Raw genomic sequence first — 17,393 nt, 5'->3', positions numbered from 1 at the left:
GACTCTTCAGGCAAGAATACTGGAGTGGGTTGTCATGACCTCCTCCAAGGGATTTTCCTAACCCAGGGATCGAAGCCTGGTGTCCCGCATTGTAGGCAGATTCTTTACCATCTAAGCCACCAGGAAAGCCCAGTGATGCATGGTACTTACACATAAAGACGAAAGGTCATGAAATGCAAAGAAAGAGATCCTTAGGTACCACTGGCCAGCTACTCCAGTCTCAAAACACTCTCTATTCTCCAGTTTTGAATTTCACCTTATAGTTAATGCCAAGCAGTTCCAAATTTCCTTTTTGGAATCATGCCTACAAATTAAGTTCAGACTCTGACATTCATAAGCTGTGGGAATTTGTACAAGTTCCTTAAGCTTTAGCTTCCATCTCCCTTCAAAAAGTTAACAGTAACATCTACCTCAAGGGATTGTTGTGTAGATCGAATGATAGTGTGATAATGTAGATAGAACATTTTGTAAAAGGACTAGCACATGCTGCTGCTGCTGCTAAGTCACTTCAGTCGTGTCCGACTCTGATCGACCCCATAGATGGCAGCCCACCAGGCTCCCCCGTCCCTGGGATTCTCCAGGCAAGAATGCTGGAGTGGGTTGCCATTTCCTTCTCCAATGCATGAAAGTGAAAAGTGAAAGTGAAGTCGCTAAGTCGTGTCCGACTCTTCGCAACCCCATGAACCGCAACACGCCAGGCCTTCCTGTCCATCACCAACTCCCAGAGTCCATCCAAACCCATGTCCATTGAGTCGATGATGCCATCCAACCATCTCATCCTCTGTCGTCCCCTTCTCCTCCTGCCCTCAATCTTTTCCAGCATCACGGTCTTTTCAAATGAGACAGCTCTTTGCATCAGGTGGCCAAAGTATTGGAGTTTCAGCTTCAGCATCAGTCCTTCCAGTGAATATTCAGGACTGATTTTCTTTAGGATGGACTGGTTGGATCTCCTTGCAGTCCAAGGGACTCTCAAGAGTCTTCTCCTACACCATAGTTCAAAAGCTTCAATTCTTCGGCGCTCAGCTTTCTTTATAGTCCAACTCTCACATCCATACATGACTACTGGAAAAACCATAGCCTTGACTAGACGGACCTTTGTTGACAAAGTAATGTCTCTGCTTTTTAATATGCTATCTAGGTTGGTCATAACTTTCTTTCCAAGGAGTAAGCATCTTTTAATTTCATGACTGCAATCACCATCTGCAGCAATTTTGGAGCCCAGAAAAATAAAGTCAGCCACTGTTTCCACTGTTTCCCCATCTATTTGCCATGAAGTGATGGGACCGGATGCCATGATCTTAGTTTTCAGAATGTTGAGCTTTAAGCCAACTTTTTCACTCTCCTCTTTCACTTTCATCAAGAGGCTCTTTAGTTCTTCTTCACTTTCTGCCATAAGGGTGGTGTCATCTGCATATCTGAGGTTATTGATATTTCTCCCAGAAATCTTGATTCCAGCTTGTGCTTCCTTCAGCCCAGAGTTTCTCATGATGTACTCTGCATGTAAGTCAAATAAGCAGGGTGACAATATACAGTCTTGACGTACTCCTTTTCCTATTTGGAACCAGTCTGTGTTCCATGTCCAGTTTTAACAGTTGCTTCCTGACCTGCATACAGGTTTCTCAAGAGGCAGGTCAGGTGGTCTGGTATTCCCACCTCTTTCAGAATTTTCCACAGTTTATTGTGATCCAAAGCTCATTGAATTAGCCATCATCATCAATATAATCTTTACATGATCATCGTTACAGTAACTATTTAAATTTTAGCTTTGTTTCCTCTGTCAAACTTTAATAACCAGTTGTTTGAATACACTGACATCTTACTATTGGAGCACATTCATTATAATAGTTTTCTAAAAATAATCTTGAAATTTCTCTGATTTGGCAAGGAGGAAGAACTTAATAGGTATGGCTTATGCCTATTTAGCACTTAGAATTTCCCCCAACAAATGTTCTTATTTTTGCCCTAGAAACTTTGTGGCATCTTTGTAACTTAATATGAAAACTTTTAAAAAAACAAAATGTCATGATCTGTGTAGGCATAATCTACAGAAACATTTACTGAGCTATGCCAGTCCGTTTAATTCTATCACAGTTATTAAGACTACAGCCTGTCATGATACAAGGCTAATATAAGGTGTGGTACTCCATATTGCCCACAAAATATAAATAAATTTGAACATCATCAGAACCTGAATTGACCTTAATGTATAGAAGACTGATAGATACACCATTTTCAGTCCTCTTCCCTTTCTATACATGCTCATTCATCATTTATTTTTCTAAAAAACTCATTTCCTCCTACTCTCCAAAAATAATTTACTTCTAGTACCTCTAAACTTCTTACCATTTCCTCAAAGACCCAGGTTTTCTCACCTCTTTTGGACTTAACACAAGTATTATCACTGTAATTAGATGAAGCTTTCTAGAATCTCCCAGTTTTTTTCTTCCTTGTTCTCACAGATTTTTTTGAGCACATATCCATTAAAACATTTGCACAATGTGTAGTAACCACTGCATACGTCTTCTTCCTTCCTAGTCTACGAGCAACTTGAAAATAGGGATTTTATTTCATGTTTCTTTCTATCTTTGGTTCTTAGCAAAGTATTTAGAACTTTGTCCTCAGTAATAATTCATTGACTGAAAGAATGTATATAACAGCAGTATAATGTTCAAACAGTAAACATCGAGATATTTAGTTTTACAAATCAAAGATCTTGCTTATTTACATGTTAAGACTAAAGAAGTCTTTGTAAGTTTTATTAGCCTCCAAGCTTACCTGCACATCTTATCTGCAGGACAAAAGCTGGGACACCTAGCAGGGGTGAAAAATGATCCTTCAGGCATCTTAGAACAGTGTCAACTTTAAAGGGAATTACAATTTCCTGGCCCACAGGAAGAAGTATGACTTTTACTGTAGATAAAAAGAGAAAACAAAGAGTAGTAGTTAAATGCAAGGGTCAGCATCATATAGTATACACGCAGATAGAGAATTATGGGACAATTTGTTATCAAAGGAATGCAATTTGCTTCCGCATGTCTCCCATCATGCCTCCACGATAAGAGTTAGTTTTCATTTTCTAGGAGGAGAAGTGACAAACATTCATTTGCAACGTTTTTGCTTTGAAAATCAATCCATTATCTCAAGAAATAGCATCACTGGTCAATGCCTGCTCCCGCAGCTCCAGCTCAAAGTTCAGCTCTCTCTTCCACTGCCTACTATGAGGATCTGTGCATGTTTGAGATTACCTCCTCACCCAGAATACCATGAGAAATAGGAAATGAGACTAAAATGCTTTTAAAGATTCTTTTAAAATCATTTAAGATTTTTAAAGATTCCCAATATCTGGTACATATTATTCAGATATCAACATAGAGAATATCTCAGAAAAATCAAGCGTTTTTGTGTGGTATTACAAAGGGAGAACCTGAGACCTGAACTTAGAAATGTACATGCTTTGATTACATATTGATAACAGGCATCAGGAAATCAATGCGTATTCATGAAGTTAAGAAAAACCAATAGGGAAATTTTCAGAGAAAATGTTCTTTGACCTTGCAATGACAAAAGATCATCTAAGTCCATTCTTCTTTCCATAATTGATCTATGTCTGTAGCTGGCAGAATGCAAAACAGAAAATCACTGTTTATTATAAATATCTGGAATAACTATGCACAAATCTACTTGTCACAAAAAAATAGACATTATGTGGTTTACTTCTGACTCTAAAATAAAAATCAAGCTACTTACGTGTCAAAAATTGAGAAAAATTGTTACTATAAAATGATTATCTGTTCACAAAATGTAGGAAGGAAATAAAGTACAGAAATTATTATGATGTAAACTGTTTATTTTTACATCTACAAACTTTATATGTTAATAGGGAAGATGTAATAAGTAAGATGGAATGAAGAGTACACATTTCAAACCAAAACAGTTTTGTATATTTCTAGATGCCTGACATGACAGTTCTCATAAAGGTCTGTGAGACATTTATCTGTAATACTAGCATGAAATGTATCAAGGTATTGTTGATGCTAAGGTTCTTTAAGCTTATTTTCACAGCTCTTTCTCAAGAACACTCTTACAGATGTTAAATTATCAGAAGGCTATTTTAATTGTTTCCTGGGTTCAAAGTTCTACAATTAATATATGTTAAACTTTTATTTCCAGATGTTCAAGCTGGTTTTAGAAAAGGCAAAGGAACCAGAGATCAAATTGCCAACATCTGCCAGATCATCGAAAAAGCAAGAGAGTTCCAGAAAAACATCTATTTCCGCTTTATTGACTATGCCAAAGCCTTTGACTGTGTGGATCACAATAAACTGTGGAAAATTCTGAAAGAGATAGGAATACCACATCACCTGACCTGCCTCTTGAGAAACCTATAGGCAGGTCAGGAAGCAACAGTTAGAACTGGACATGGAACAACAGACTGGTTCCAAATAGGAAAAGGAGTATGTCAAGGCTGTACATTGTCACCCTGCTTATTTAACTGATATGCAGAGTACATCATGAGAAACGCTGGGCTGGAAGAAGCACAAGCTGGAATCAAGATTGCCGGGAGAAATAACAATAACCTCAGATATGCAGATGACACCACCCTTATGGCAGAAAGTCAAGAGGAACTAAAGAGCCTCTTGATGAAAGTGAAAGAGGAGAGTGAAAAAGTTGGCTTAAAGCTCAACATTCAGAAAACAAAGATCATGGCATCTGGTCCCATCACTTCATGGGAAATAGATGGGGATACAGTGGAAACAGTGTCAGACTTTATTTTGGGGGGCTCCAAAATCACTGCAGATGGTGACTGCAGCCATAAAATTAAAAGATGTTTACTCGTTGGAAGAAAAGTTATGACCAACCTAGATAGCATATTTAAAAGCAAAGACATTACTTTGCCAATTAAGGTACGTCTAGTCAAGGCTATGGTTTTTCCAGTGGTCATGTATGGATGTGAGAGTTGGACTGTGAAGAAAGCTGAGTGCCGAAGAATTGATGCTTTTGAACTGTGGTGTTGGAGAAAACTCTTGAGAGTCCCATGGACTGCGAGGAGATCCAACCAGTCCATTTTAAAGGAGATCAGCCCTGGGTGTTCTTTTGAAGGAATGATGCTAAAGCTGAAACTCCAGTACTTTGGCCACCTGAAGCGAAGAGTTGACCCATTGGAAAAGACTCTGATGCTGGGAGGGATTGGGGGCAGGAGGAAGAGGGGACGACAGACGATGAGATGGCTGGATGGCATCACCAACTCGATGGAAGTGTTTGAGTGAACTCCGGGAGATGGTGATGGACAGGGAAGCCTGGCATGCTGTGACTCATGGGGTCGCAAAGAGTCAGACACGACTGGGGGACTGAACTGAACTGAACTGAACCGAAACTTTTCATGGCAGTGATTTCCTAAGCTTTGGGAAGGGAAACTGTGTTCAGGAATCTATGAGCCTCAGAAAGTACAGGACCAAGACCACTTCTTTAAAGCACCATGTGTTTGTTATAAACTATAATCATAATTGAAGAAATATCAAAAAATGATGCCCAAATTTATACCAGATAATGAAATTGGGGGATAACAGCATCAATTAGGTATAAATGAGCTTGATTACTTTCTCCTCCTCCTCCTTTATATTCTTTACTTGAGGGATACACCACCCAAGAGCTAATACTTCCCTGGAAGCCACATTTTACCAGCCAGACTAAGCTGCTGTTATTGTTAAGTGATGACCCATATTCTCCACTCTATGGATGGAAACTTTCTCAAAACTTATGAACAATGAGGAGAAGGAGATGTCAGTTTTACCACCCAAGTAGAATTCTCTGTGTAACCCACCTTCTTGCTGCTCCCCTTCTGCTTTGCTACCAGCAATGTAGTAATAACTTCTAAATGCCATGCCATCAACATTATGTCTTTAATATTAATCCATAATGAAATACAACAATGACTTTTCTGAAGCTGAATATAAAGTTAACACTAAGAAATATGGAAATACATAAGAGCAACAAGATATATGGAATGAGCACTATAGAAGAAACTAGAAAAATACGGTGTCAAGTTCCCATCCCACCTGTTGCTAGCTATGTAGAATGAATTCCAAAATGGCACACGAAAGAATTACAATTATACTCAAAAATTTCTCCCTAAACATTTAAAGAATCTATTTTATTTGGGAAAAACAGATTAACGATTACTTTAGAATTTATTGATTTTCCTTTATTTAAGGAAAGTAAATACTGCAGCATAGAGGAGAAGCTTCACACAAAAGATTCGTGTGGCTCAGCCACAGAATAGGATATGGGAGTGGGAAAGTAATATCAAGTATAAAATAAGTCAACAAGCAAAAAACAAAAATCAAGGCAAAAAAAAAAAATAGTCTGTCTTCCCTAGGTAATACCTGTTGCTAAAGAATCTTTCGTTGATATTCTCAGAGATTCCTTCACAGCCTTTACTTTTTCCATAAATGTCAGAGACGCTTCTGAATATGGTCTGGCTGACTGCACTGCACTCCCAGATTTCGCTAGAGAGCCTCCACCATCTTCAGCTTGTTTAGCTGTCATAACGTCGTCCATGAGTTGCCCGACATCATTCAGTTCCAGGCTTGAAACGCTCTGGTCACTCAGGTCAACACGTTTTCCACGGCCTCCACTAGATGGATCTAGTTCAGATCCATAGTCTTCAGTTCGATCTGACTCCAGAACCTCTTCCAAGGGAACTGGAATATTGATAGACCCCAGAGCATCCTCTCTTTCTTCTGATGAGTCAACAGCATTCTGAGAATCAGCTTCTTCCTCCTGGTCAGACATTGTCCTGAACTGAAAAAATAAATAAATAAATATATTCACTACACACAAAACTTCTACACCAAATATAAAATTAATTGCTGGTATACAGTAATGCTTATAATATACTACAATGTGGCTCATTATATATTTAAATATTCTCTTAGTAATGGCATTAGGTAAAAAACATTGGTGAATTTTTAATTAAAACACCACAGAAAGTAAAAATGTATACCAAAAAGAGAACCTCAAAACACAATAAATTTGAGAGAAATCTTCTGTGAAGAAAATAATTTTAAAACATTCTAAAATATACTGTCATCTCTTATTCAATGACCAATCAATTCTTGTGAAAATTTTTTTCAGTAACTTTTTCTAAAATATTCATTTATTTATTTGGCAGCACTGGGTCTTAGTTGTGGCATGTGGGATCTTTTAGCTGTGGCATTCGAACTCTTAGTTGTAGCAGGCAGGATCTAGGTCCCCGACCAGGCATCAGACCCAGGCCCTGTGCACTGGGGGCATAGAGTCTCCGCCACTGGATCACCAGTGAGGTCTCTATAACATTTTGTTGTTGTTGTTGTTAACACAAAACTAACATAGGATTTATGCTTCTGCCTTACAATTGAATAGAAGCATCAAGAAACCTGTTATCTCCATATCAACTATATGCTGGAAAGTATACACTGGGCTTCCCTGGTAGCTCATATGGTAAGCAATCTGCCTGCAATGCGGGAGACCTGGGTTCGATCCCTGGGTTGGGAAGACCCTTGGAGAAGGGAATGGTAACCCACTCCAGTATTCCTGCCTAGAGAATTCCATGGACAGACCATGGGGTCGCAAAGAATTGGACACAACTGAGCGACTAACACACACACACACACACTCTATACAGCTTTGCTCTCACAAACTCTAGCAGAGGTGTCCAGTGACCTCTGCCCACAAAACACACATCAACAAACAAATGTGGGTTGATCTTGGAGCTCACTAAGGCCTTAGCCACAGCCACCAAGGGCTTTGGCTTGAGAGTCAGTGTGACAGTATACAGAAGGTTGGGCCAGGGTGGGCCAGAGCCTCCCAGAGCCAGGCTTCAGAGGCAGGAGCTGAGCACTGAGGCCCCAGGGTGGCCAGGAGCCTGCCTACAGACGCTGCCAGGAAGAGGGGATAGGAAGGGGGACTTGAGGCTGATTGCTGTGGCAGCAGCACAGGGAAGATTACAACTTGAAACAGTAGTGAGATGGGAAAGCTATGTTTGGAACTCCTACTTTAAACATAGATCCTTATGCAGAGAAAATTTTTTTTAAAAGAAAAATTAAAAAAACAAAAGAATACCTAGAATAAAAATGTATACTTGTTGAATTTAATGAATACAGCATTAAAGCTGAAGAGAGAATCAGTAAACTGAAAGATAAATGAAAAGATTTTATGTAGAATATTGCGAAGAGATATGATATGAAAAATATGAGACATTAAGGGCCATGAAAAAAAGAAAGAAACAAAGTCTAGCATATATTTCTAAGCATTTATTAATATCTTGCTTTGAGCTAAGAATAGCTTTGTACTATTAAAATAAAAAACAAAAAAGAGTGTAAAACAGAGACTGCCTGTGGCCTGTGAAGCCCTTTTCAGAAAAAGTCTGCCAGCCCCTGATCTGGCATATGGCAAATTGGAGTCCTAGAAGAAAACAAAGAAAGAAAATATTTTAAAAGCTAATGGCTGAAAAAAATTTTTAACTAATTAAAAATATGAATCTACAGGTCCAGGAAGCACAATATAAAAATATACCTAACAAGATAAATAGAAATAATTCATAGCAATGTTATATAACATTGCCATAATTATGTATATAGTTATGTGTTATAACTTACAGAATAACAAAGACAAGATCTGAAAAACAAACAGTGATAGAGGACATATCATCTTCTTTTTGAGTCATATTAATCTGGCAGCATTAATGAAAAGGATAGAAAAATGAAATCATTACAAATTTCTCATCAGAAAAATAGAAGTCAAGGCAATAATGGACTAATTAAAAGAAGGAAAATACCAACCCAGAACTGTACACACAGCAAAACTACCTTTAAAGGAGAAAAACAGAAACATTACAAGCAAGTTATCACCAAGATATCTGCTGCAAAGGAACTTTTACAGGATATGCTTGAGGAGGAGTAAAACGGGCCAAGTGTAAGTCTGAAGTGCAAGAAGGAAAGGCAAACAAATAAATCATAAACCCATGGGTAAACCCGGGCTTCCCTGGTGGCTCAGAAGTTAAAGCGTCTGCCCCCAATGAGGGAGATCCCGGTTCGATCCCTGGGTCGGGAAGATCCTCTGGATGAAGGAAATGGTAATCCACTCCAGCATTCTTGCCTGGAAATTCCCATGGACGGAGGAGCCTGGTAGGCTACAGTGCACGGGTCGCAAAGAGTCGGACACGACTGGGTGACTTCACCACTACTATGGGTGAAAGAGAAGTCGCTCAGTCGTGTCCGACTCTTTGCGACCAGTGGACTGTAGCCTACCAGGCTCCTCCGTCCATGGGATTTTCCAGGCAAGAGTGCTGGAGTGGATTGCCATTTCCTTCTCCAGGGGATCTTCCAGACCCAGGCATCGAACCCGTGTCTCCCACATTGCGGGCAGACGCTTTACCGTCTGAGCCACCAGGAAAGCCCAAGTAAATACTGTCAACACAAAATAAAAACAGCTGAAAATTAAAATATGAGACAATAATAACAGGTAACTGGGAAGGGAAAGATGAGAATAAACTATTATCAATTCCTTATATTGTTTACAAAATTGAGATATGATAGTCTTAATCCTAGATACTGTTAAATTAAATATGCATAGTTAAATTTCAAGAACCAATAAACGAACTGAAATAAAGTTTTAAAATTCCAGAAAATTAAGGAGGAAAAAAATGAAATGAGACAAAGTTGAACAAGTTTTTAAGAAGTTTAAGAAAACTCTTTAGGCTGTCACCCATACACACACAAAATCTTCCTTTGGATTTTTTTTTTTTTTTTCCCTCCTATAACAAAGTTTAGTTCCCTGATTAGAAAGAAAGCAGCATAAAGAAGGCTTAACTCCTAGCAACATAATTATTTGCCCTTTTTGGAGAATCTGAGGTAATGCTTTCTATCCGGTGGGTCATTCTCCCTACAAAAAATGGCCAATATGGCATCTTCTAAATGGCAATAGTAACAAATCAATAACTTCTGCTATTCAAAAAAGACAACTAGAAGAATCAAGTCAAACCATATACTCAGATGTAATTTTTTGCAAAACTCATATTTCATAAAAGACTCATATCCAGAATATATGGGGGCATCCCTCGTGGTTCAGATGGTAAAGAATCCACCTGCAGTGCAGGAGACACGCACTAGGTCAGGAAGATCCCCTGGAGAAGGGAATGGCTACCCACTCTAGCATTCTTGCCTGGGAAATTCCATGGACAGAGGAGACACAGTCCATGGAGTCACAAAGAGTTGGACATGACTAAGCGACTAACCACGAGCATGATCCAGAATAAATACAGAATTCTCAAAACTCAATAGTAAGGAAAAAAAAAAAAAAAAACCAGTGGAAAAAAATGAATAAAAGATTTAAACAGATCAGTCACCAAAGAATATACACAAAAACACAAAGAAGCAGGGCCAGGACAAGACTGAGACAAATGAGGCATCTGCTCTGCCCTATATGTATTTTTGTGCCTGAGAATAAATGCCACCTAAAATTTTCAATCTAATTGCCTCAGTTTCCTCACTCTAATCCTGACCCCAAGGACAACCACATGAAAAGATGCTCCATATCATTAGTCAGTGGAGAAATGAAACTTCAAAACACAATGAGATTCCAAATTATTCCAAAAATAATTTCAGCTCAACAATAACCAGTGAGTATAAATATGAGTGGAAAACTCTTGTATCTTGATAGTGAAAATGAAAATGGATATAGCATTTGAGGTAACCGTCAGCTTTCTTGTAAAATTAAACACATATTAATCATATGACCCAGCAATTCTGTATCCTTTACTCACGTGGAATGAAAACCTACAATCACTCAAAATGTCCATATGCGTGCGTGCTCAGTCGTGTCCGATTCTTTGCGACCCCATGGACTGTAGCCTGCCAGGCCCCTCTGTCCATGGGATTCTCCAGGCAAAAATACTGGAGTGGGTTGCCATGCCCTCCTCCAGAGGATCTTCTCCACCCCAGGATCAGCTGAACTCTGATCTCCAGCAGCTCCTGCATTGAGGCCGATTCTTTACCCCTGAGGCACCAAGGAAGCCCCAACACAAAAGTTATTAAAGGTTTTATTTTTAATCACCAAAGACAGGAAACAATACAAACATTCCTTAGCTGAGGAATGAATAAACGTACTATGATGCATTCATAAAATGGAATATACCCCATCAATAAAAAGGAATAAACCACTGATACAACAACATGGGTGACTCTCCAGTGAATTATGCTAAATTAAGAAGCCAGTTCTAACGGCTACTTACTGTATGGTTCCCTTAGGTGGAAAAAACAAAGCTCTTGGTTCGAAAGCTCTAGAATTCTCTGGGTAAAGTACAAAGTGAGCCCGGTACACAGCAGGTAAGGATAACTGAAGAAAGAGGAAGACCACTTCAGACTGTTAAGTAGCAAGGAAACTTACAAAGAGGATTGACTTGGACAGCCTAAAGAGAGTAAATCTCAACATCCACCGCCAAAATTCTAAGAGTTTATGAGACCTTAACTGGGTTCAGCCATAGTATACACTTTCGTTGGTCTCAGTAACACATCCCTCATTGAGGAGCAATGGGGGAAGGTACATTCCAAGGACTGGAGGGGGAAAGAGTCTCCAACTGCCCACTTGGGTAGTGAGTAAACCCCCGGTCATGTCCTTTCAATGACTTCCAACAAAAGCACATGCCACTATATACAATGTTACAGACACAACTACATATTTGTATATGCTCAGAACACTCTGGAAGGTGAACTGGAGGGCAGGGAGTTGGGGAACATGGGTGGAAGGCAGATTTTCACTGTTCATTCTCTTTACTGTTTAAACTTTTAATCATTCTCTTTACTGTTTGAACTTTTTCTTTACTGTATTATTATGTATTCAAGCGTAAATGTTATCATCTTTTAAAAACTGTTTAAAAAGAAAAAATACTCTGACTGCATACAAAAACGTTCCCCTTTCACCTACAATGTATATTTCGTTGCTATATCTAAGCTTAAGTAGTAAGACAAGGATCCAGCTTTCAGTTCAGTTCAATTCAGTCGCTCAGTCATGTCCGACTCTTTGCGACTCCATGAATTGCAGCACGCCAGGCCTCCCTGTTCATCACCAACTCCCAGAGTTCACCCAAATCCACGTCCATCTAGTTGGTGATGCCATCCAGCCATCTCATCCTCCGTCGTCCCCTTTTCCTCCTGCCCCCAATCCCTCCCAGCATCAGAGACTTTTCCAAAGAGTCAACTCTTCGCATGAGGTGGCCAAAGTACTGGAGTTTCAGCCATAACATCACTCCTTCCAAAGAACACCCAGGACTGATCTCCTTTAGAATGGACAGGTTGGATCACCTTGCAGTCCAAGGGACTCTCAAGACTTTTCTCCAACACCACAGTTCAAAAGCATCAATTCTTCGACGCTCAGCTTTCTTCACAGTCCAACTCTCACATCCATACATGACTACTGGAAAAACCATAGCCTTGACTAGATGGACCTTTGTTGGCAAAGTAACGTCTCTGCTTTTGAATATGCTATCTAGGTTGGTCATAACCTTCTACCACATAGCCTTGTTGCGTTTTTAAATTTTTTAAGAGGTGCAGCAAAGACTTAGATGGAGAGAAGTGAAAGAGGAGAGTCTGGAAGCGCTGCTGCTGCTGCTGCTGCTGCTGCTGCTGCTGCTGCTGCTAAGTCGCTTCAGTCGTGTCCGACTCTGTGCGACCCCATAGACGGCAGCCCACCAGGCTCCCCCGTCCCTGGGATTCTCCAGGCAAGAGTACTGGAGTGGGTTGCCATTTCCTTCTCCAATGCATGAAAGTGAAAAGTGAAAGTGAAGTCCCTCAGTCGTATCCGACTCTTAGCTACCCCAGGGACTGCAGCCTACCAGGCTCCTCCGTCCATGGGATTTTCCAGGCAAGAGTACTGGAGTGGGGTGCCATTGCCTTCTCCGTCTGGAAGCACTCTACTTACTAAAAACTGTAAATGGCCACAAAGATGGCTAAACGGTTTCTAATACGAAACCTGGGTTGCACACACGTCTTGCTTCTCTATTATTAACCATGATAAGCACTTGGGGTTGGAGGTGAGGTAACCTCCTAGACTAATGCTGCTACTTCCATTCCCAAATTATAGATCCGGAGCCAGAAAAGGAACCAAGTGATGGGATGCTTTGCACAGTTTTTTAGGCAAAGGTGGAACATTCCGGACTGGCCAGTCCCCATGGCCCAGTCTGCTTCACCCCTCACAGAGCCCTCAGAGTCCGGCGCCTTAGCCACCCGCTCAGAGTTGGTCTAGGGATCGGGCCAGTAGAGGGCAGCCAGAACCTATCCTCCTACCTGACCAACAAACGCAGTTACTCGAGTGGAAGCGGTTCCCCCGGCTCCTAGAAAGCAGAGTCCACATCTGCCGAATTCTGTTACCGGCCGTTTCCTAGCAACGGTCCTGGTACCACCCCCTCCCACTAGGACACAGTTCCCGCGAGAAGAGGCGGTGCCCGCGCTGGAAGGGTGGGGGTTTGGGGGAAGACAGGGAGGAGGGGCGGAGACAGGGAGGAGGGGTGGAGCCAGGGAGAGAAGGGGCGGAGAGAGGGACTGAGGCCGAGGGAGGGGCGGGGTGAGGGAGCGAAGGGGTTTGTTACCTACTCATACTTTAATGTGTTGGAGAAGGAAATGGCAACCCACTCCAGTGTTCTTGCCTGGAGAATCCCAGGGACGGAGGAGCCTGATGGGCTGCCATCTATGGGGTCGCACAGAGTCGGACACGACTGAAGTGACAACAGCAGCAGCATTACCTAGATACTAAACTGGTTCTGACAGTAACCACTCTCTTAGATGTCTTTTCATACTTGTGATATGGCACGATTCTCCAAAACAAATACTGACATCAATCTGCCCTTTATGAAAAATCAAGGTTAGAGGAAATATAACTATGAAATGAAGTGAAGACCTAGGCAGGTACAATAGCAGGTGCCTACTTGCTTTTGTTAAACTTGGAACTTGGCTCTTGCTTCCCTGGCAGCCAAAGACAAAAGGGAGATAGGCGCTATTAAATAATTCCTCTTTTAAGTCTGAAGAAGCAAAGCTATTGTTAATCACTGGATTATAAAAGAATTATTTTCTATCACTATAAATTCCTTCAATTGAACTTATAGGTTTTTAAAGAAGCACGTATCATCGAGGGAAAGGATCAATTTTATTTCTAATGTAAATTTAGCAAAAAATACCTCATGTGCTTCATAATAGCTAGCATTTATTGTGTTATTTGTTGCTAAATACTTTACCTATACTTCTAATTTAATTTTTACAAAGATTTTATTAAGGAAGAACTGCAATCAGCTTCCTTTTTCTAAGAAGGAAACTAAGGCCCAGAGATGTTTGCTGGAGGAGCCAGAAATAAACCCAAGCAGTCTGACAGCACAACCTCCATTTTAAACCACTATTCTATGCTGCCTTTGACATAACACTGTTTATATTTAAAAAGGATGTAAGATTACATATGACCCAGATAATCATAATGGTGTGATCACTCACCTAGAGCCAGACATCCTGGTTTGTGAAGTCAAGTGGGCCTTAGGAAGCATCACTATGAACAAAGCTAGTGGAGGTGATGGAATTCCAGTTGAGCTATTTCAAATCCTAAATGATGATGCTGTGAAAGTGCTGCACTCAATATGCCAGCAAATTTGGAAAACTCAGCAGTGGCCACAGGACTGGAAAAGGTCAGTTTTCATTCCAATCCCAAAGAAAGGCAATGCCAAAGAATGCTCAAACTACTGCACAATTGCGCTCATCTCACACGCTAGTAAAGTAATGCTTAAAATTCTCCAAGCCAGGCTTCAGCAATAGGTGAACCGTGAACTTTCAGACATTCAAGCTGGTTTTAGAAAAGGCAGAGGAACCAGAGATCAAATTGCCAACATCCACTGGAAAAGCAACAGAGTTCCAGAAAAACATCTATTTCTGCTTTATTGACTATGCTAAAGCTTTTGACTGTGTGGATCACAATAAATTGTGGAAAATTCTTCAAGAGATGGGAATACCAGACCACCTGACCTGCCTCGAGAAACCTGTATAACTGGACATGGAACAACAGACTGGTTCCAAATAGGAAAAGGAGTACGTCAAGGCTGAATATTGTCACCCTGCTTATTTAACTTCTATGCAGAGTACATCATGAGAAACGCTGGGCTGGATGAAACACAAGCTGGAATCAAGATTGCCGGGAGAAATATCAATAAGCTCAGATATACAGATGACACCACCCTTATGGCAGAAAGTGAAGAACTAAAGAGCCTCTTGATGAAAGTGAAAGAGGAGAGTGAAAAAGTTGGCTTAAAATTCAACATTCATAAAACTAAGATCATGGCATCCGGTCCCATCACTTCATGGCAAATAGATGGGGAAACAGTAGCTGACTATTTTTGAGGGCTCCAAAATCACTGCAGATGGTGATCGCAGCCATGAAATTAAAAGATGCTTACTCCTTGGAAGGAAAGTTATGACCAATCTAGACAGCATATTAAAAAGCAGAGACATTACGTTGTCAACAAAGGTCCGTCTAATCAAGGCTATGGTTTTTCCAGTGATCATGTATGGATGTGAGAGCTGGACTCTAAAGCTGAGCGCCGAAGAATTGATGCTTTTGAACTGTGGTGTTGGAGAAGACTCTTGAGAGTCCCTTGGACTACAAGCAGGTCCAACTAGTCCATCCTAAAGGAGATCAGTCCTGGGTGTTCATTGGTAGGACTGATGTTGAAGTTGAAACTCCAATACTTTGGCCACCTGATGTGAAGACCTGACTCATTTGAAAAGACCCTAATGCTGGGAAAGATTGGGGGCAGGAGGAGAAGGGGATGACAGAGGATGAGATGGTTGGATGGCATCACCGACTCAATGGACATGGCTTTGGATGGACCCCGAGAGCTAGTGATGGACAGGGGGGCCTGGCGAGCTTCGGTTCATGGGGTCGCAAAGAGTCGGACACAACTGAGCAACTGAACTGATGGAGGCAATCTTATACAACTCAGTTTTACAATATAAGCCTAACTTAATTGGTAGGCTTCCCAGGTAGTCTACATAGGTTGCAAAGCACATCAAAATCACACACATACACATACATATATTTGTGTGTGTGTGTGTGTATATATATATATATATATATATATATATATATATATATATGAGCTTCCCTGGTGGCTCAGATGGTAAAGCGTCTGCCTGCAGTGCAGGAGACCCAGGTTCGATCCTTGGGTTGGGATGATCCCCTGGAGAAGGAAATAGCAACCCACTCCAGTACTCTTGCCTAGAAAATTCCATGGACTGAGGAGCCTGGTAAGCTACAGTCCATGGGATCGCAGAGTTGGACAGGACTGAGCGACTTCACTTTCACTTTCATGTATATATACACACACATAGATACACAAGTATATGATTGTTTGGTTATACAAAATAAATGTAAATGCAAGCTGAAAATAACCAATCAGAAAAAAGACCCTCAGTTCTGGAGATGGAAAGGTAATTCAAAATACCATTTTCCATTTTACTTTTCACAATAAATCTATGCAGTTTTCTCAGGATTTATTGCCCAAAATAACTTACCACTGTTTCTTGTGAAATAGGAATCCGCTTTTATCTCAGCCTTTATTTATTCAATAAACATTTCTTTTAGTTTTACAAAGATGCCATCTAGTGGCTTTATGAAATCAAGCATTTCCAAATATTCCCATTGTTATGTCAGGCTAAAATACAGTTTGATGTAAATGATTGAATTAGAGAAAAAAAGCATTACAAGAATTTAGGCCAAGGACCTGAAAATTATTCTTTGGAAATTACCATTATGAACTGAATTTGGATCATAATACCTTCATGAGCTTAAGAGGCTAGAAATACATAGTCCCTTTTCTGAAACCTTAAGGGACAGATGTGTTTGAAATCTGGTTCTTTCAGATTTTTGGTGTGCTCAGTTGTGTCTGATTCTTGGGGCCCTATGGACTGCAGCCTGCCAGGCTCCTCTGCCAATGGAGTTTTCCAGGCAAGAATACTGGAGTGGGGTTCCATTTCCTACTCTATTTTGAATGGTAATATGAATATATACTGGGCTTCCCTGGTGGCTCAGATGGAAAAGAATCTGCCTGCCATGCAGGATACCCAGATTCGATCCCTGGGTCGGGAAGATCCTCTGGAGAAGGGAATGGCAACACACTCCAGTATTCCTGACTGAAATATTCCATGGACAGAGGAGCCTGGTGGCGGGCTACAGTCCACAGGGTAGCAAAGAATCAGACACAACTGAGTGACTAAAACACACACAGATATATACTGTATATTCTCTAAAACGTTCAACGGGTCTGGGGAAATACTCCCGAATCAAATATATTAATACTTCTGTGGCAAAATATATTCATAATCACA

At 40.6% G+C, this 17,393-nt stretch overlaps 1 protein-coding gene across 2 annotated transcripts in view; it reads right to left on the bottom strand.

Moving 5' to 3' along the window:
- IQUB (IQ motif and ubiquitin domain containing) overlaps positions 1 to 13,487 on the bottom strand; it is an 82,055-nt gene extending 68,568 nt beyond the window's left edge. The window contains exons 1-3 of one of the 2 annotated variants that reach the window (XM_027539117.1): positions 13,320 to 13,487; positions 6,384 to 6,796; positions 2,776 to 2,910 (exon numbers count right to left, since the gene is read on the bottom strand). In XM_027539117.1, the coding sequence (XP_027394918.1) occupies positions 2,776 to 2,910; positions 6,384 to 6,792 (544 nt within the window). In that variant the 5' untranslated portion in view covers positions 6,793 to 6,796; positions 13,320 to 13,487. Of the gene's footprint in view, positions 1 to 2,775; positions 2,911 to 6,383; positions 6,802 to 13,319 lie in introns of both variants that reach the window. The other variant, XM_027539118.1, reaches the window with a different exon arrangement.
- Between the last annotated feature and the right edge of the window lie 3,906 nt (positions 13,488 to 17,393).

This window comes from Bos indicus x Bos taurus, chromosome 4, assembly GCF_003369695.1.
Source record: "Bos indicus x Bos taurus breed Angus x Brahman F1 hybrid chromosome 4, Bos_hybrid_MaternalHap_v2.0, whole genome shotgun sequence".
Classification (NCBI taxonomy): Eukaryota; Metazoa; Chordata; class Mammalia; order Artiodactyla; family Bovidae; genus Bos; species Bos indicus x Bos taurus.
The sequence above is the reverse complement of the archived record's forward strand: the minus strand, read 5'-3'. Positions and strand labels throughout refer to the sequence as shown.